At 39.0% G+C, this 21,419-nt stretch overlaps 1 protein-coding gene across 2 annotated transcripts in view; it reads left to right on the top strand.

Annotated features, from left to right (window-relative positions):
- The window catches only part of LPCAT (lysophosphatidylcholine acyltransferase), a 165,999-nt gene that overhangs the window by 77,460 nt on the left and 67,120 nt on the right, over window positions 1-21,419 (top strand). Inside the window, exon 3 of one of the 2 annotated variants that reach the window (XM_070098902.1) lies at window positions 16,331-16,548. The exons of the other annotated variant lie outside the window; for it this stretch is intronic. Within the exon in view, the coding sequence (XP_069955003.1) occupies window positions 16,331-16,548 (218 nt within the window). The remainder of the gene's footprint in view (window positions 1-16,330; window positions 16,549-21,419) is intronic. 2 annotated transcript variants of the gene reach the window in all.

Here is a 21,419-nt window from a genome sequence, read left to right as displayed (position 1 = left end):
GTCACAGAGCTTAGAGTACCTCATGTTTTTCTGTCATGAGGACAGCTCACTCATAAGCTGTAAGCAGTAACTTTTGGCCTAGATTTGAGAATGCATCTGTGTGGCAAGTGTGCACAGTATACCAAAAAAAAAAAAATCCTGCCCCCACAGTGCACAATGAGAAAAACAAAATTCTGAATGCGTTTTAAAATAGCAATCGAGACATTTTCTTGGAAGTCTTTTATAGATTTATTAACTGTTTTATGGTATCCATTAATTGAATGGAAGATATACTACTGAAATAGAGGATTCTGATTAATCTGAGGGCCTGAAGTAGCTTGAAATCGAGCTGAAAACAGTGGGAATATTGATTCTTGCAGATTTTCCTGAGGATGGATGAGCCTCCCTCATAACCCAATCAGTCTGTTTTATGGATTTTTTAATAGGTCTGATTTAATTACTGGGATATCATAAATTATGACCAATCCTTTCTGGTTATATTTTAATAGTGTGTGTGTGTGTGTGTGTGTGTGTGTGTGTGTGTGTGTGTGTGTGTGTGTGTGTGTGTGTGTGTGTGTGTGTGTGTGTTTGGTGTGTGTGTGTGTGTGTGTGTGTACTCACCTAGTTGAGGTTGCGGGGGTCGAGTCCGAGCTCCTGGCCACGCCTCTTCTCTGATCGCTACTAGGTCACTCTCCCTGAGCCGTGAGCTTTATCATACCTCTGCTTAAAGCTATGTATGGATCCTGCCTCCACTACATCACTTCCCAAACTATTCCACTTACTGACTACTCTGTGGCTGAAGAAATACTTCCTAACATCCCTGTGATTCATCTGTGTCTTCAGCTTCCAACTGTGTCCCCTTGTTACTGTGTCCAATCTCTGGAACATCCTGTCTTTGTCCACCTTGTCAATTCCTCTCAGTATTTTGTATGTCGTTATCATGTCCCCCCTATCTCTCCTGTCCTCCAGTGTCGTCAGGTTGATTTCCCTTAACCTCTACTCGTAGGACATACCTCTTAGCTCTGGGACTAGTCTTGTTGCAAACCTTTGCACTTTCTCTAGTTTCTTTACGTGCTTGGCTAGGTGTGGGTTCCAAACTGGTGCCGCATACTCCAATATGGGCCTAACGTACACGGTGTACAGGGTCCTGAATGATTCCTTATTAAGATGTCGGAATGCTGTTCTGAGGTTTGCTAGGCGCCCATAGGCTGCAGCAGTTATTTGGTTGATGTGCGCTTCAGGAGATGTGCCTGGTGCTATACTCACCCCAAGATCTTTTTCCTTGAATGAGGTTTGTAGTCTCTGGCCCCCTAGACTGTACTCCGTCTGCGGTCTTCTTTGCCCTTCCCCAATCTTCATGACTTTGCACTTGGTGGGATTGAACTCCAGGAGCCAATTGCTGGACCAGGTCTGCAGCCTGTCCAGATCCCTTTGTAGTTCTGCCTGGTCTTCGTGTGTGTGTGTGTGTGTGTGTGTGTGTGTGTGTGTGTGTGTGTGTGTGTGTGTGTGTGTGTGTGTGTGTGTGTGTGTGTACTCACCTATTTGTGGTTGCGAGGGGTGTGTGTGTACTCACCTATTTGTACTCACCTATTTGTGGTTGCAGGGGTCGAGTCCTAGCTCCTGGCCCCACCTCTTCACCGGTTGCTGCTAGGCCCTCTCTCTCCCCGCTCCATGAGCTTTATCAAACCTCGTCTTAAAACTGTGTATGAGTCCTGCCTCCACTACGTCATTTTCTAGGCTATTCCACTGCCTTACAACTCTATGACTGAAGAAATACTTCCTACTATCTCTCTGACTCATTTGTGTCTTCAACTTCCAATTGTGGCCTCTTGTTTCTGTGTCCCCTCCCTGGAACATCCTGTCCTTGTCCACCTTGTCTATTCCACGCAGTATTTTATATGTCGTTATCATGTCTCCCCTGACCCTCCTGTCCTCCAGTGTCGTCAGGCCGATTTCCCTTAATCTTTCTTCATAGGACATTCCCCTTAGCTCTGGAACTAACCTTGTTGCAAACCTTTGTACTTTCTCTAGTTTCTTGACGTGCTTTATCAAGTGCGGGTTCCAAACAGGTGCTGCATACTCCAGTATGGGCCTGACATACACGGTGTACAGTGTCTTGAATGATTCCTTACTAAGGTATCGGAATGCTGTTCTCAGGTTTGCCAGGCGCCCATATGCTGCAGCAGTTATCTGATTGATGTGTGCTTCCGGAGACATGCTCGGTGTTATACTCACCCCAAGATCTTTCTCCTTGAGTGAGGTTTGCAGTCTTTGGCCACCTAGCCTATACTCTGTCTGTGGTCTTCTGTGCCCTTCCCCTATCTTCATGACTTTGCATTTGGCAGGATTAAATTCGAGAAGCCATTTGCTGGACCAGGTGTCCAGTCTGTCCAGGTCTCTTTGAAGTCCTGCCTGGTCCTCATCAGATTTAATTCTCCTCATTAACTTCACATCATCTGCAAACAGGGACACTTCTGAGTCTTCTGTGTGTGTGTGTGTATGTGTGTACTCACCTATTTGTGGTTGCGAGGGGTGTGTGTGTGTGTGTTTTGGGAAGTTGAACTCTGTGATCTGCTCTGGTAAACACTGGTATCATTTAATTTACGATGTTGATGTAGATCTCATCTGGGTGTGGCGTGGTCATCACGTGACCTGTGACGCATGGCAAGTTTCCATCTCCACACTGATTGGTGAGCATGACTTATGGTCCTTGCATTTATTTGCCTTTTTATATAAATATATAATAGCCATAAGTTGATGAGTGAGTCGTGTATAAAATTTAGATATCTTTATCGGAACCGTCTTGTTATCCTAACAGGCTTCGTCAGTCGGTACTGTAGACAGTAGGTTGAGTACTGATCCCCTCAAAATTACATATCCACTAATGTTCCAGTGTTGTAATCATCTCTATATTCGACTGATGAAGCCTGCAGAGCAGGCAAAACGTTTTTTTTTTATTATTATTATCACACTGGCCGATTCCCACAAAGGCAGGGTGGCCCGAAAAGGAAAAACTTTCACCATCATTCACTCCATCACTGTCTTGCCAGAAGGGTGATTTACACTACAGTTTTTAAACTGCAACATTAACACCCCTCCTTCAGAGTGCAGGCACTGTACTTCCCATCTCCAGGACTCAAGTCCGGCCTGCCGGTTTCCCTGAATCCCTTCATAAATGTTACTTTGCTCACACTCCAACAGCACGTCAAGTATTAAAAACCATTTGTCTCCATTCACTCCTATCAAACACGCTCATGCATGCCTGCTGGAAGTCCAAGCCCCTCGCACACAAAACCTCCTTTACCCCCTCCCTCCAACCTTTCCTAGGCCGACCCCTACCCCGCCTTCCTTCCACTACAGACTGATACACTCTTGAAGTCATTCTGTTTCGCTCCATTCTCTCTACATGTCTGAACCACCTCAACAACCCTTCCTCAGCCCTCTGGACAACAGTTTTGGTAATCCCGCACCTCCTCCTAACTTCCAAACTACGAATTCTCTGCATTGTATTCATGCCACACATTGCCCTCAGACATGACATCTCCACTGCCTCCAGCCTTCTCCTCGCTGCAACATTCATCACCCACGCTTCACACCCATATAAGAGCGTTGGTAAAACTATACTCTCATACATTCCCCTCTTTGCCTCCAAGGACAAAGTTCTTTGTCTCCACAGACTCCTAAGTGCACCACTCACCCTTTTTCCCTCATCAATTCTATGATTCACCTCATCTTTCATAGACCCATCCGCTGACACGTCCACTCCCAAATATCTGAATACGTTCACCTCCTCCATACTCTCTCCCTCCAATCTGATATCCAATCTTTCATCACCTAATCTTTTTGTTATCCTCATAACCTTACTCTTTCCTGTATTCACCTTTAATTTTCTTCTTTTGCACACCCTACCAAATTCATCCACCAATCTCTGCAACTTCTCTTCAGAATCTCCCAAGAGCACAGTGTCATCAGCAAAGAGCAGCTGTGACAACTCCCACTTTGTGTGTGATTCTTTATCTTTTAACTCCACGCCTCTTGCCAAGACCCTCGCATTTACTTCTCTTACAACCCTATCTATAAATATATTAAACAACCACGGTGACATCACACATCCTTGTCTAAGGCCTACTTTTACTGGGAAAAAAATTCCCTCTTTCCTACATACTCTAACTTGAGCCTCACTATCCTCGTAAAAACTCTTCACTGCTTTCAGTAACCTACCTCCTACACCATACACTTGCAACATCTGCCACATTGCCCCCCTATCCACCCTGTCATACGCCTTTTCCAAATCCATAAATGCCACAAAGACCTCTTTAGCCTTATCTAAATACTGTTCACTTATATGTTTCACTGTAAACACCTGGTCCACACACCCCCTACCTTTCCTAAAGCCTCCTTGTTCATCTGCTATCCTATTCTCCGTCTTACTCTTAATTCTTTCAATTATAACTCTACCATACACTTTACCAGGTATACTCAACAGACTTATCCCCCTATAATTTTTGCACTCTCTTTTATCCCCTTTGCCTTTATACAAAGGAACTATGCATGCTCTCTGCCAATCCCTAGGTACCTTACCCTCTTCCATACATTTATTAAATAATTGCACCAACCACTCCAAAACTATATCCCCACCTGCTTTTAACATTTCTATCTTTATCCCATCAATCCCGGCTGCCTTACCCCCTTTCATTTTACCTACTGCCTCACGAACTTCCCCCACTCTCACAACTGGCTCTTCCTCACTCCTACAAGATGTTATTCCTCCTTGCCCTATACACGAAATCACAGCGAAACGTATCAGCAGTAAATACCTAAGTGCTGCACAGTGGCTTTCTCATTGGTAGTTTGGCAACCCAGGATAAGATAAAGCTAATCAGTGTGGTGATTGTAGTGGTGTAAGTCTTCGTTATTGGATGGCCTGGTTTTGCAGTGGTGTAATATGACTTGGTCATTGGATTCATTCATATATACCTCACTTCCTCCTTACTTGGTCATTAGATACATTCATATATACCTCACTTCCTCCTTACTTGGTCATTAGATACATTCATATATACCTCACTTCCTCCTTACTTGGTCATTGGATACATTCATATATACATCACTTCCTCCTTACTTGGTCATTGGATACATTCATATATACCTCACTTCCTCCTTACTTGGTCTACTGATCCCGTGCAAATTAGCGGAAGGAACTTACTAATCGCCCTCTCTTCTCCAGCATCCTTGTGCACTTGTTGTTTATCCAACCACTTATCTCCTACATATTTTTAGAAGCTTGAGAAAACCAGTAGTGTGTTGCTACCCTGTTCCGTATGATAGTTACATTGTAGGAACACCCGCTGTGTGTAGTTACATTGTAGGAACACCCGCTGTGTGTAGTTACATTGTAGGAACACTCGCTGTGTAGTTACATTATGGGAACATCCGCTGTGTATAGTTACATTATCCATGTGATAATTACCTGGGCGGGGATCTCTATTCAAGGAACCGCACTTATCCTTCCTTTCCTTAGATCGAACCTGATTGTCTTCCATTCTCCAGCCGCTATATGACCCCTACCGGTTTAGCGCTTCCTCTGATTAAAATAAATATATAAATATGCATTAGTTAGTATAGAACACCTGCAGCGTCGTCCTATACTATTGCTTATGATAGTTACAGTGTAGGAACAAAAGGTAGAGGTGTCCCGTAGCTCGATTCCTAGCGCTCAGCTCACACAATCAGGTCTGTGGTTTAATCCCTGGTACGGGTGGAAACAGTAGGTACCTGGGTGCTAGTCGACTGATGTGGGTCGCATCTTAGGGACAAAATTGACCTAATTTGCTCGAAATGCTCTGCATAACACGGGGCTTTCTATATAGTAGTAAATCATTGATGTCAGCTAGGCCTGTATACCTTGTTCATATAGAAATAAAGATTATTATTATAGTTTCCTACTATATGTCATCACACAGGATGAACTGAGTAAATAAAGTAATGATGTTACCCCGAAATGCTTTGTCACAAGGGGGCTTTCCATAAGTGATGTAATATATGTCAGTCACCCTAATTGTATAATATACTATATTCCACTTTATAGAACATATATACACTGCAATAGAGAAAAAAGAAGTCCCACTGGGGATCTTCATTGACTTACGTAAAGCTTTTGATACAGTTGACCATGACTTGCTCCACGTAAAATTGTCACACTATGGTATAAGAGGGGACTCCCTCAACTACCTCAAGTCATACCTCAGCAACAGAAGCCAATATGTGTATGCAAATGGGGCAAACTCCTCTGCACAACCAATTACAGTTGGTGTCCCACAGGGAAGTGTCCTTGGCCCTCTTCTCTTTCTCCTATACATAAATGACCTACCAAATGCTTCGCAATTACTCAAACCCACACTATTTGCAGATGACACTACATAAGTCTTCTCCCACCCGAGCCCAGTCACGCTAGCCAATACTGTAAATACCGAATTACAGAAAATATCTACCTGGATGAGAACTAACAAACTTACACTAAACATTGACAAAACCTACTTCATTCAGTTTGGTAACAGAGCTACAGATGTCCCTCTTAACATAATGATAAACGGATCACCTATCACAAAGCTAACAGAGGGAAAATTCTTAGGAATCCACCTTGATAATAGACTCAAATTTCATACACATATACAACAAATTTCTAAGAAAATTTCCAAGACTGTAGGCATACTATCGAAGATACGGTACTATGCTCCACAGTCAGCCCTCCTGGCCCTATATCACTCTCTTATTTACCCCTATCTCACCTATGGAATTTGTGCATGGGGCTCAACAACAAGTAAGCATCTCAGACCACTAATTACCCAACAAAAGGCTGCAGTTAGAATGATAACAAATTCTCACTATAGGCAGCACACTCCACCAATATTCAATACACTAAACCTCCTCACCATACAAAACATCCATACTTACTACTGCACCTATTACATACATAGAACACTTAACTCTGATATTAACCCTCCCCTCAAACATCTCCTTGCCAACCTCAACAGAACACATGACCATAACACAAGGCACAGATCACTCTTTGATGTTCCTCGTGTCCATCTCACACTATGTAAAAACTCAATGCACATAAAAGGCCCTAAAATCTGGAATTCATTACCTGTAAATATAAAAGAAACACTACCTGTTTATAAATTCAAGTCTCTTCTCAAAGATCACTTACTCACCCAAAACCAAATAAATACTGAATAACTGAACCTTATAAATTGTATATCTTAAATGTTTCTCACAATTATATCACATAAATGTTAAACCTAAAACCCAATCTAACTTTATTATTTTTTAAATACACTACCTAACAGAATACTCCATTCTACTGAATGTACAACAATGCATACAACCATATGACCTGTCTTTGTAATACTCACTTGTGCTTTATAGTAACCTGTTTACATTAATGTTTTATCACTGATTTCATCATTGCTTAGTTAATCTTAAGTTAATTTTAAGCCAGCCCGTAATGCTATGCATAGTATAAGTGGCTTTGGCATACTGCTCTTACCTGTATTTGTTGTACCTCTGTATGTGTGCTCAAATTTTTAAATAAAATAAAAAAAAAAATAAAATAGAAATAAAGTTTGTTTAAGATGGAAAATTTTAGCAAGGCGATGAGGTGAGGATATTGTCAAACATACCACTGTGGGTTGAGTGGCTAGGGCAGCTTTAAAGATTTTTCTCCCAGCAGAGCTGTGGGAATGGCAGAGGGATAAGAAACTTGATTAAAATTTAATATAGTTGTTTTTACGGAGTCATGATACTTTTCTACAATGGAAACATTACATTATGCACATACATGCTGGTAAGGGACTTTGGGTCCACTGAATTTGAACTACTCTTCTTTTCCTTGGATCAAACCTGATAAGATTTGTTAGGATTTTTAACCTGGAGGGTATGCCACCCAGGATAACCTAAGAGAGTTAGTGCAGCGTTGGGGACTGTTTTATTTCTTCAGTCACAGAGTAGTCAGGAAGTGGAATAGTTTGGGAAGCGACGCAGTGTAGGCAGGATCCATTCATAGCTTTAAACAGAGGTATGATAAAACTCACGGTGCAGGGAGAGTGACCCAGTAGCGGCCAGTGAAGAGGCGGGTCCAGGAGCTATGACTCAAACCCTGCAACCACAACTAGGTGAGTCATGTCTCCCAGGATGCGACCCACAACTACTTACTGCTAAGTAAACAGGGACATCATCTTGATGGAAGGAATGGGACCTATTTATTTATTTATTTATTTATTTAGTAATTTGAGCATACATACAGAGGTACAAAAAAAAATACAGGTAAGAGCAGCATGCCAAAGCCACTTATATGCATAGCATTACGGGCTGGCTTAAAATTAACTTAAGATTAACTAAGCAATGATGAAATCAGTGATAAGACATTATTGTAAACAGATAACTATAAAGCACAAATGAGTATTACAAAGACAGGTCATATGGTTGCATGCATTGCTGTACATTCAGTCGAATGGAGTATTCTGCTAGATTGGGTTTTAGGTTTAACATTTATGTGATATAATTGTGAGAAACATTTAAGATATACAATTTATAAGGTTCAGTTATTCAGTATTTATTTGGTTTTGGGTGAGTAAGTGATCTTTGAGAAGAGACTTGAATTTATAAACAGGTAGTGTTTCTTTTATATTTACAAGTAATGAATTCCAGATTTTAGGGCCTTTTATGTGCATTGAGTTTTTGCATAGCGTGAGATGGACACGAGGAACATCAAAGAGTGATCTGTGCCTTGTGTTATGGTCATGTGTTCTGTTGAGGTTGGCAAGGAGATGTTTGAGGGGAGGGTTAATATCAGAGTTAAGTGTTCTATGTATGTAATAGGTGCAATAATAAGTATGGATGTTTTGTATGGTGAGTAGGTTGAGTGTTTTGAATATTGGTGGAGTGTGCTGCCTGTAGTGAGAATTTGTTATCATTCTAACTGCAGCCTTTTGTTGGGTAATTAGTGGTCTGAGATGGTTAATTGTTGTTGAGCCCCATGCACAAATTCCATAGGTGAGATAGGGGTAAATAAGAAAGTGATATAGGGCCAGGAGGGCTGACTGTGGAGCATAGTACCGTATCTTCGATAATATGCCTACAGTCTTGGAAATTTTCTTAGAAATTTGTTGTATATGTGTATGAAATTTGAGTCTATTCTCAAGGTGGATTCCTAAGAATTTTCCCTCTGTTAGCTTTGTGATAGGTGATCCGTTTATCATTATGTTAAGAGGGATATCTGTAGCTCTGTTACCAAACTGAATGAAGTAGGTTTTGTCAATGTTTAGTGTAAGTTTGTTAGTCCTCATCCAGGTAGATATTTTCTGTAATTCGGTATTTACAGTATTGGCTAGCGTGACTGGGCTCGGGTGAGAGAAGACGTATGTAGTGTCATCTGCAAATAGTGTGGGTTTGAGTAATTGCGAAGCATTTGGTAGGTCATTTATGTATAGGAGAAAGAGAAGAGGGCCAAGGACACTTCCCTGTGGGACACCAACTGTAATTGGTTGTGCGGAAGAGCTTGCCCCATTTGCGTACACATATTGGCTTCTGTTGCTGAGGTATGACTTGAGGTAGTTGAGGGAGTCCCCTCTTATACCATAGTGTGACAATTTTACGTGGAGCAAGTCATGGTCAACTGTATTAAAAGCTTTACGTAAGTCAATGAATATCCCCAGTGGGACTTCTTTTTTCTCTATTGCAGTGTATATATGTTCTAGCATGTGTATAATAGCATCATTAGTATTTTTATTAGGCCTGAATCCAAATTGGCAGGGGTTGAGTATGTTTTGGGAGATGAGGTAGGAGTAGATTCGTTTATGAATTAATTTTTCGAAGATTTTTGAGAGAGGGTGTAAATTGGATATTGGCCTATAGTTATTCAACTCTGTTTGGTCTCCTCCTTTATGGATCGGGGTGACCCTTGCTATTTTGAGAACTGTAGGGAAGGTGGAGGATTCAATGGATTTGTTAAAGAGTGTTGCAATGATTGGTGATAGCACTTGTGACACTTTTTTTGTATATAAAGGGTGGTAAGGTATTTAAATCCTCTCACTTTGAATCGAGCTTGATTACCTTCCATTCTCCCAGTTACTGTATAACTCATAAGAGTTTAGTGGTCCTCATAAATAGCAGTGATAATAATAATAATAGTAGATGAAATCATATTGCCTCTCATTCCCCAGACATTGTATGACCCCTGATAAAATAACAACTTATGTAAATAGTTTAGATAACAGACTAGCTGAAAAATGAGACAATCGTGCAACATTTGGGAAGCTTTATTACAGAAATGTTTTGCCAGCTAGTGGCTTCTTCAATCCATTACAGAGAAGAACGGTGGAAGATGAGGAGGAGTTCAATTAAGGTAATCAGTCACTCGGCCTAGAGTTGATGTGTTCAGTCCATCGATCTTGAGAACAATACAGCATATGAACAGAGAAATGGCTTATATACCGTAGACAGGTGAGTTGAAGCTGTAAGGGTTAAAGTCGCCAGTGTAAACACAATAGTGTAAGAGGTCATGCCTGTAACATAAGAGAGAAGGAACACTGCAGCAGGCCTACTGACCCATGCGAGGCAGGTCCAAGTCACCTACCAGCTTAAACCACTGGCCCAACGCAGCAATGGTTTTAAGTTGGAAAAATTCAGATTCAGGAAGGATATAGGAAAGTACTGGTTTGGTAATAGAGTTGTGGATGAGTGGAACAAACTTCCAAGTACAATTATAGAGGCCAGAACGTTGTGTAGCTTTAAAAATAGGTTGGATAAATACACGAGTGGGTGTGAGTTGGACCTGATTAGCTTGTGCTACCAGGTCGGTTGCCGTGTTCCTCCCTTAAGTCAATGTGACCTGACCTGACTAGGTTGGGTGCATTGGCTTAAGCCGGTAGGAGACTTGGACCTGCCTCGCATGGGCCAGTAGGCCTGCTGCAGTGTTCCTTCGTTCTTATGTTCTTATTAGCACAAGCTAGCCAGGTCCTTCCTTCAAGGGAAGTTCCTTGATGCTGGTGAGGGGCTCTTAATCTAGGGAATTGGATCTGTGCTCCAGTTCCCTGAATTAAGCCTGAATACCTTCCACATCCCCTCCCACAGGCGCTGTATAATCCTACAGGTTTAGCGCTTCCCCTTGATTATAATAATAATAGTCAGGTCCTACTCACACCCACTCGTGTATTTATCTAACCTACTTTTAAAACCACACAACGCTTTAGCTTCTGTGACGGTATTCGGGAGTTTGTTCCACTCTTCCACAACTCTGGTACCAAACCAGTGCTCTCCTATATCCTTCCTGAATCTGAATTTTTCCAGCTTGAGACCAATACTGCGAGTCCTGTCTAGGCTAGATATTTGTAGTATGCTATTTACATTCCCTTTATTCCTGTTTTCCATTTATACACCTCAATCATATCCCCCCTAATTCTATGCCTTTCTAGAGAGTGCAGATTCAGAGCCCTCTGTCTATCCTCATAGGGAAGAGTTGAAAAATTTCTTATATCAAGAACCCAAGATGTTGCTGTGTCATATCTGTCAGACACCGCAACATCTTGTGATTGTGTTATAGGGAATTCATCAACTTTTGCCTAACCAATAGGCATGACTTACACTATAGAAATTTTCCACTGATGACTCTACCTCCTGCTGCTTCAGCTCACCTGTGTAAAGTATATAACCCACTTCTCCATGCATATGCTCTGGTGGAAATAAATGGTATAAAATACCGACACAATGGAAATATAAACACATATTCAGTATAATGTTCCTTTATTGACTATGTTTTGCCCACACATTGGGCTTTTTCAAGTCACAAACAGATCTACCTGGGGTGGAAGGGATGCGAGTATTTATAGTCAGGTTCAGAATGCTGAGGTCAGGTGGAGAACGCTGCATCTGATGATGTACCGAGTGGGGTTATAGAGTCTAAAATCTTGGGTAGCTTGGAAAGGAGATTGGATAAGTTTGTGAGCAGACCTTCTACAGTGTTCTTCCATTCCTGTGTTCTTATGTGGGATAGCTTACTCACTTCGCAACAGATACAATTTTCTTCGTGATTGCATCCAAGAAATGGTCTTACCAAGATCTACTCCTCCTCAAATTGCCAACATCAAACCACCTTTCTCCGCTACAGCTCGGACCTACCTTGAAGAGTGTGCGGATGACTTAAGCAATGCTACAAAGGAAGCTTTTCTCCAAGCCAGAACACTAGGCACAACACTCCGGGGGAACATGAACAGACGCACCGCCGAAATCATTCGCAGCAGAGTTACCACAGCGAATGTTCAACAGAAGATCAGACTTACTAGGAAACTACAAACACTCTGTGATAATAGTAATTGGAAAAGCTTAGGAAGACCTGAAATTATTCAAAATCTTTCATCTCGTCCACTGTCAACCACAGAAACTGAAGCCCTCAGCTTAGGCCTCAAATTCGCAACAGGAATTACAAAACCAAAACAAGACCTCAATTTCATCGCCAAAAACTACAGACACAATGACTCCGACTTCCAAAAAGGCTATCTTCAAGGCATCATCTCAGCAGCCATCTCAACACGCAGCTCCCCAGTCATACCTCGACGTTACATCAATGCACTCAAAAGTTTAGCTTTAGCAGAAGACACGACCATCAGGGTCACCACCGCTGATAAAGGAGGTGGTGTTGTTATCATGAACACAGACGATTACAGGAACAAAATGCTCACTCTACTTAATGACCCAGATACCTACAAACCTCTCACAACTAACCAAGTGGACAACCTTACTAAAACTTTTCTTCAAAGGACTCGCCGCATTCTGAGGGGCTCAGAACAAGGGAAGAAACTTCTGCACACCATGCCCAGCAACCCCAGACCTGCCAGAATGTACGGCCTGCCAAAAACTCACAAGCCTGGTATCTTACTGAGGCCCATATCCTCGGGAATAGGCAGTGCTCCCCACCAGCTCTCAGGAATTCTCGCAAAACACCTCTCTAAACTCTTGGGCACTATCAGTCCAGCACATCTCAAACACTCGGGTGATCTTCTCAATCGCATTCGCAACATCAACATCAGGAACAAGAAACTTTCCAGCCTTGACGTGACTTCCCTATTCACCAAAGTACCTACTACACAAGCCATCGATCTCTTGCGCAGGAAAATTGACGATTCACTTGATCTTCCCATTCCAGCCAGTGATTTCATCGACCTTGTTGAACTGTGTGTTGGCTTTGCGTGTTTCTCTTTCGAAAATCACCTCTTTCAGCAGACTTTTGGACTACCCATGGGTTCGCCACTCAGTGCGGTCCTGGCAAACCTATACATGGAACATCTAGAAGGCGAACGTTTCTCCACCATTATTCCTTCGTCTGTCACCTGGCTCCGTTATGTTGACGACATTCTCCTCATAACTCCTAAACGCTTCAACGTTCAAGCTCTCCAAGACAAGCTCAACCAGGTCGAGCCTTCAATCCAGTTCACACTTGAAGAAGAAGTCAACAACACTCTTCCTTTCCTTGATGTTCTGCTCTGCAAGGCTGACCACGAACTTCGTTTTAAAGTCTATCGAAAACCCACCAACCAAAGCGATCTTCTCCACTTCTACTCTCACCACGACACCAAAACTAAACGTGGTGTAATTATAGGCTTCTTCCTGCGTGCACTCAGAATCTGCAGCAATGAGTTTCTTGAAGAAGAATGCACGATAATTGAACAAGTATTTTCTAAACTCCACTATCCTCGTCACTTCATCAGAGACTGCAGACAACAGGCATTAAACATCTTCAACACACCCAGAGAAGACACTGCCGAGAAGAGATACATAGTCCTCCCCACCAACTCCATTGCCAAACACGTTTCCAACATCTTTTCCAATACCTCATTCCAAGTATCTACCTCCACAACCACGACCATCAAGGACATTACCAGTGATAGACAGGACAAGCTTCCACCCTCTGCAGGGGTATACATAATCCCTTGTAATGACTGCAACAAATTATACGTGGGTGAAACATCAAGGGACCTCCAAACACGTATTTCAGAACACCAATACGCAAACAGGTCTGACAACACAAGGAATGCCTATGTACAACACCATAATTCACTCAACCACTTGATAAACTACAGAAACTCAAGACTTATCGCCACAGAAGACAACACTCAATACCAAAGAATCCTGGAATCATCACTTATTTCTATATCCGACAACTTCAACCAGAATAGTGGCTTCTATAACATAGCTGAACCACTTGCCAAGAAACTTCTTCATCGCTATCCCACATAAGAACACAGGAATGGAAGAACACTGTAGAAGGTCTGCTCACAAACTTATCCAATCTCCTTTCCAAGCTACCCAAGATTTTAGACTCTATAACCCCACTCGGTACATCATCAGATGCAGCATTCTCCACCTAACCTCAGCATTCTGAACCTGACTATAAATACTCGCGTCCCTTCCACCCCAGGTAGATCTGTTTGTGACTTGAAAAAGCCCACTGTGTGGGTGAAACGTAGTCAATAAAGGATCACATTATACTGCATATGTGTTTATATTTCCATGCATATGCTCTACTTTTCTCAAGATTGATGGACTGAACACGTCAACTCCAGGCTGAGGGACTGATTACCTTAAACTCCTCATCTCCCACCATTCTTCTCTGTAATGATGCTGTATAGCCCATGTGGCTTAGCCAGTGTGATAATAAAAAAAAATAATAAAATAATAATTCTCTGTAATGAACTGAAGAAATCATTGGGTGGCAAAACATCTCCGTAATAAAGATAACCAAATGTTGCACAAGTGTCTCATTCTTCAAATATAATAACTATTTACTGAGACTACGAATGTTGATTTACGGCCACACTACACTACACTACAGGTAAACTCCAGGCAAACACTTCGCTGTTGGGAACACTATTAATTTCATGCCTTCTCTACACTATCACTTAAGAATTTTGTTATTGTTTCTCTCAGCCTCTGCATGATATATTTCATAGACCCTCAACACACTCCTACGGAGCTTGTTGCGATCTATGAAATTGAAGTTAACCTTTCTTAGTACTTGTTTCTTAATATAATCCAAACATCAGTGGTATATAATACCAACAAGTGAAGAATTAGATGCATGCGCAACAATTGGGTATCTTTATTAAGAAAATGTTTCGCCAGCCAGTGGCTTTATCAGTACGTACAGTTACAAAAGACCGAAGAGGTAGAAAATGAGGTAATCAATCTCTCAGCTTACGAGCAGGTGTTTAGTACAGTACCACAGTCTTGATGAATCTGAAGCACCAGCAGAAAAAATGGGCTTATATATATACTAGTTAAATTAGTTGAAGGGATTGTCACTGGTAGACAGGATATCCCAGTGGAAGTAAGTCATAAAAAATCAATGTTCAATTCGAACCAACTATGACATATATATCTAGTATTAAGTATACAGTGTAGTCTGTAATGTATTGGGTTTAGTCTGCTTGAAATGCCTCAGCATGATAGTGACTTTCTTTGCACTTGCAAATCAATATTGTAATTAAACATTGTATACTAGGCATGGAAATAGACTCCTTATAACATGTCAGTCTACATTGTAAAGTTTACAAAGAAATAAAAATTTGAATTTGAAGAGGTGGGCCAGTGGTAGTAAGTAGTTGTGGATATTGAATACTGTAAACTCTGTGCATTTTTTTATACTGTGGTACATTCTCAAAGGATTCCCAACTTTAGTATTGTACCTCTTTTAAGGATATTATTTTTGTCCTCTGATTATGTATGCTGAAAATATCTTTAATTATGCCTATAATTTGTATGATTTAAAAAAAAATTCAGTAGTTTTATTTTGTATTGGAAAGCTAACTTAGTTTTTAGTATTTAACATTTAGTCATGTTTTAATAAATATTTTAGTATGTTGTATGCATTCTGCAATTTAAACTTGAAAATCTCGCTTATATTTGCATATATATTTTTTGTACACTATGTATTTGACATATTTACAGTCATTATTGAAAAAAAAATGTTATCACTTTAATTTTTTACAGGTTGTTTATAAATTTTCCAGGTGTCAAGAATTGCATATCTTTTCAAAGTTAACTACTGCCAGTGTATGCAAGAAGCTGGAGGTGATATATATATATATATATATACATTTTTTTTTATTTTTTTTCTATTAATAAAAAGCATTTTCAATAACATTTCACAGGCTTTTGTATATACTGTACTGTACATGCATGATTGGAATGAATCTCTAATTTGTATAGCCAGTGATGTGCTAATGTGTAGAAAGGTTTTCTTGCTACTTACAACTCTGTTTTGATGACTAATTGTATTTTGGGTGCCTTCCCTCAGTGTGATGAAGGACCTGGTCCGATGGGGGGTGCGGGGGGTCTTCACGGCGGGGGGGTTCCATCTGGTGCAGGTCAAGGGTCACCAGGCACACCCTAAGGAGGCCCCCATCCTGGCTGTAGCACCCCACTCATCCTACTTTGACGCCCTGCCTGTTGTCGTCATGGGGGCTCCAAGCGTCGTCGCAAAGGGGGAGGTTACAAGTGTGCCCTTCTTCGCAAGTACGGGGACATTTTAACCCTGGTTAATCTATGTCAAATGGTCTCATTAATCCTGTAATGGCCAGTTTTCACTTTAGTCTCATTGAAAACTGGTGCAGTATTCTGACTTTTTAAGATATCGCCTCTCTGCTATATGGATTAATGAGACCATGGACAATGTCGTAGCAAGTGGTAGCCTGGTAGATGTCAATGCTGTGGAGGGATTTAAGCACCTACTATCACACCTGACTACAATGGACAATTTTAGATGTACTGTATATACCTCAGGAAATATTCAGTTGAACTTGCATGATACAATGTAATGGTGTATCTTTTATAAACATTTATATCTTTTAGTAAATACGAGTAAATAATTACTGTATAAGACATTAGAAGAATTTTCATAATTTGTCTGTTAGTGATATACACTAAGTTACCATGTACATAATTAACATTGTTTCCAGTTGCGTGAGACTAAAGTATTTGTTTTGGTTTACTGTACATAAATTTAAAGATGTTTCCCAACCCTACTCTGTCTTGCTTATAGTGTTCATTTCTAATGCATTACCTCACCTATCACATTGCTCCAATATTAAATACCACTATGACGAAAGTGTTTCACCCTCTTAACATGCCAGAACATTGTTTTCATTAATAATTCTCATTGGCTGTACTTATATAAGAAATTACAATAAAAATTATAATAAGCAGTTCAATAAAGAGTAGCATATATTTTAGTGGTAACCAGCAAAAGTAAAAGACAAATATTTAGCATTGCAGGAACTTTCCTAGTATTGCTCTTGCATATTTTATTTTATTTTTTCACTCATTCACGTTTTTCAGTGTGTTGTAACAATTTTTATGCACTGCATAGATATTGCCTTAATTAATGCACAGATATCATTTAGATTATTGCAGGCTCTGCACTGTTTTCTTTTTCTCTCCACTCCATTATTACAATGCCCTTGATCCCTTGATTCTTGGAATTCATAACACTGATATTATTTACAGTATATTTGGTCAAAGGCATGGCAAATCAATACGTACTATTAAAATTTCCCAAGCTGGCTTTATATGATTAGAACTAAATATAATACCCGAACTTCTGAACATGTTTTGCCTTATGTTTAGAATTTCATTTTTCTCTGTAATAGTATATAAAATTCATTGTAAAATTTGATTCTGATGCTCACTTTATATTTGACTTTAAATTACTCTTTATTAAGATCTTTATTTTCTAGTAATGTGTCATTTGGGTATTCTGTTTATTTCCTGCTCTGTGTTTTATTAGGTGTAATGAGTTCAGTATTTCTTTTATTTTATATGCCAGAAGTGTCAACGTAATCTTTTACACACATTTATTCACCTGATATTGTACCTGACTTGCATAAGAGAAAAATACTGAACATAATCAGTACTGTACTGTCAGTATTTGTTGATCAGTTAAACTCAGTGTTATGCATTCTGATTTCACCTACAGAGAGGCTGGCTGAATATAATAGTGAAAAATTTTTTGCCCTTTTAGTTTTAATTTTTTACATAAAGGCAGATACTATTAAGCACATTCTTCACTTTTAAAATTGCTGTGCTTAATTTGGGTTGGTATAATATTTTTTAAGTCACAATAAATTAATAAATGCTGCAGTATTATGATAGTAACTTTTTAGCTGCTTCTACTATACCAGCAGTGTTTTTGTTATTATATAGTATGTATTATGAAAGTACTCTAAATTAAGTCAGTTTTATATTAAAAGTTACTGCACTACTGTATATCTGATTATCTTTTAAGATAGCTAGATACATACTGATAAATAGTTAAAAATAAGATTTTAGTGTAAGTAAATACATGTATAATTTTATAAGTTACATACCATACTATACTACCAGTACTTAAAGACTTTGCTTTCTACTATTTATCAAGTAATTATGGTATGTGAACAAAGCATTTAGAGTATTTCGTGTTTGGCCCATTAATAAAATATTAATTATTTTCTTTTGTCTATGACAAAAGTTTGATCTATTTAGGATTTCTATCATTACTTTATAAAAATTAAACTTAATTTAATTGCATGTTTTATGCTAAATATATAGCTTGCATAGCAAAGTAATTCTAATTAATTCTCTGTGCATTGTCTATTATATTCAATTCTTTTTTTTTTTAAGTCTTTGTCTTTAGTACTGTCACGTAGACACTTCAGTGACCCTGGTCACTTGGGTGTGGTGGTGGGTGTGCCTATATAAAGAAATTTTCTTCCTTCAGTAGCATATATGCTAAAACAAAAATTTTATTATATTAATAAAATTATCTTAACCTTTGAGTTAATTGTGTGGCCTTATTTATTTGGAACAACATTAATTGAAGCTCATAATGTCTTTACTCTAAATTTGATATTGCAGTAATACCTTGCTGTTTGAGAGTTTCCCAGTTTGCAATATTGCAAGTCATAACTTCAGAAGAAATGTGCATTTCACAACACAAAGTCACACTTCAGAATAGTGTTTACATTGTAACTCTTATGAAATAAGCAGTGAGAGATATGTCAAAATTTTGTCATAGGGATTAGGTTTTACAAAGCCTTAAGACTTAATCTTATAAAGTTATGGGAATATATCTTCAAATCCTTTCTGATCAGTCGGGCTGTGGTGCTTTTGCTGAACTGCGTGCTGCTAGCACCAGTAATGTGATTGATTAGGCCATCAACAAGGGGGCCTGGTTTCTAGGACCAAGCCAGGGGTGGAAAGGGGTTAGGACCCCAAAAATCGAGAACAGGTAGAGAAATTATTGTCCCCTTTTATCCCTTCAAATTTTGTCATATTCATCATCCTTATTGTCATAAACCATAGTAAGGAAAATTGTATACTTGTAATATATGTCACTTCTTTCCTTGTATTCTTTTGAAGTAAAATATCTGTGAACAAAAATATTCTCTAAAGTAGGGGACATTCAGCAACTTCCAGTCCCAAGCCACTTATTTCACGATCAGTTAACCTCCTTTCCATTTGCAGTTTTGTTCGATTCTAAAGTTTTTTGTGGGCTATAATTCTCATAAACAGCACTGGTTTACTGTATACAGTAGTATTGTACTTTTCTAATTGTTGATATTACTAATGAAACTTTTTGTTGACATATTCAAGGAAAGGTATTTGACATACTGTATATATTTATTCATATAACCTTTAGTAATGTAATTTGTTGTGGCTAATTTATTCTTAAATTGAAAAATACTCTAGTAAATTTTAGATTATATATTCTATTTAAGCATGAGGTTCTTAATAAGAGCTTTATTGAGCAGGAATCTACCAGATACTGACTACTTGTTAAAGCTTTGTTTTTTTTTTTAAGTTTTATTTGTTTTAGGTTTTATGATGCCATAATTGTAAGACGAGGCACAAAACCTCATTCAGCCCTTATTGAAAATTAGGGATACAGTATTTACTTATTTTAATATTTAGTATTGAAATTTAGTTTAAAGCTTGCTGCAATTTTCTGTCTTATGATAGTGAAGCGACACTTATTGCTAATTATTTTGTTAAGCATGAGCACACAGTCACCAGAGGGCTCAGATCACAGCTTACAAAGTGTTCTCCAGACATGGCATTTTTAATCTGCTGCACATTCTCTCTAGTGTTAGTGATATTTAGGTCCATACATTCATAATGGAAAGGAAAAGTCTGCCTTCCACCTGCTACTGTCAAATGCGATAAGTGCATCCCTGAAGCTTAATACATCATGTGTTTGTGTAGTTGTTGTACCAATGCGATTGGACCATGAGCTGTCTCGCATGGTATTGTCTCAATATCACATACAAATGCTAAACATGTTATTTCATGTACAATAATTTTGATTTTACCCAGTATTACAGTTGATATTACTTTTAGTTTAGATTTGAAAAAAATTGTTTCTTTCAAGATTTACTGTGTTTATATAGTTTTGTTTATTGCTTCTACTACTGCTTTAAATTCCACTGAGAGTGCTTTTAATACTCATTTGCATGCTCTGCTTGTGTTGCATTGTGTGAGTGCCTTGTTTAATATATGCTGTTATTATTACTGAGATATGTGGTCTACACTTAGAGATCAGTAACCCTTTAATCACAGCCACATTAGATGTTTGCAATAGTTCTACGTGTATCTCATCACCACCTTCATTAATTTTAATTTTTGATATTCGTGGACTGTTATATTCATCTTGTAGATTTACATCTAATTTTTAATGAACGACATGTTTGTTAAAAGTATACTTCAGGTTGAATATTTTTGGTAGAGGATACTGTACTAGAAAAACATACTTTACAGTAAATGTGATATATATTTGATAATTTTGTGTACGTAGTATATGCAGAGCTTCACACTGACCTTAAATAAATACGTATATAAATTTTCTTCCTTCTTTCAACAAACTGGCCGTATCCCGTCGAGGCAGGGTGGCCCAAAAAGAAAAATGAAAATTTCTCTTTTTAAATTTAGTAATTTATACAGGAGAAGGAGTTATTAGCCTCTTGCTCCCGGCATTTTAGTCGCCTCTTACAACACGCATGGCTTACGGAGGAAGAATTCTGTTCCACTTCCCCATGAAGATAAGTAGAAATAAACAAGGACAAGAACAACTAACAAGAAAATAGAAGAAAACCCAGAGGGTTGTATATATGCTTGTACAAATTTATATATTATCTGTAGAATGCAAATCTTATATACGTATTTTCAAGAATTATGAGTAAGTGATAGACCATTTTTTGGAGTAAAAGGATGAACGTTTAGAATACTATAGCAATTTTTGTCATAATTTTCAGGAAGAGAAATAAGCTGTAATCATTGCCTATGTCAAGTAAAACAAAATTCTCAAGCATCTTAAAGAACATGCCCGTTTTGCCACTTGAAGTAATCAATTTTTG

Source organism: Cherax quadricarinatus, chromosome 65 (assembly GCF_038502225.1).
Source record: "Cherax quadricarinatus isolate ZL_2023a chromosome 65, ASM3850222v1, whole genome shotgun sequence".
NCBI lineage: Eukaryota > Metazoa > Arthropoda > Malacostraca > Decapoda > Parastacidae > Cherax > Cherax quadricarinatus.
This window is presented reverse-complemented; position numbering and strand designations above follow the sequence as displayed.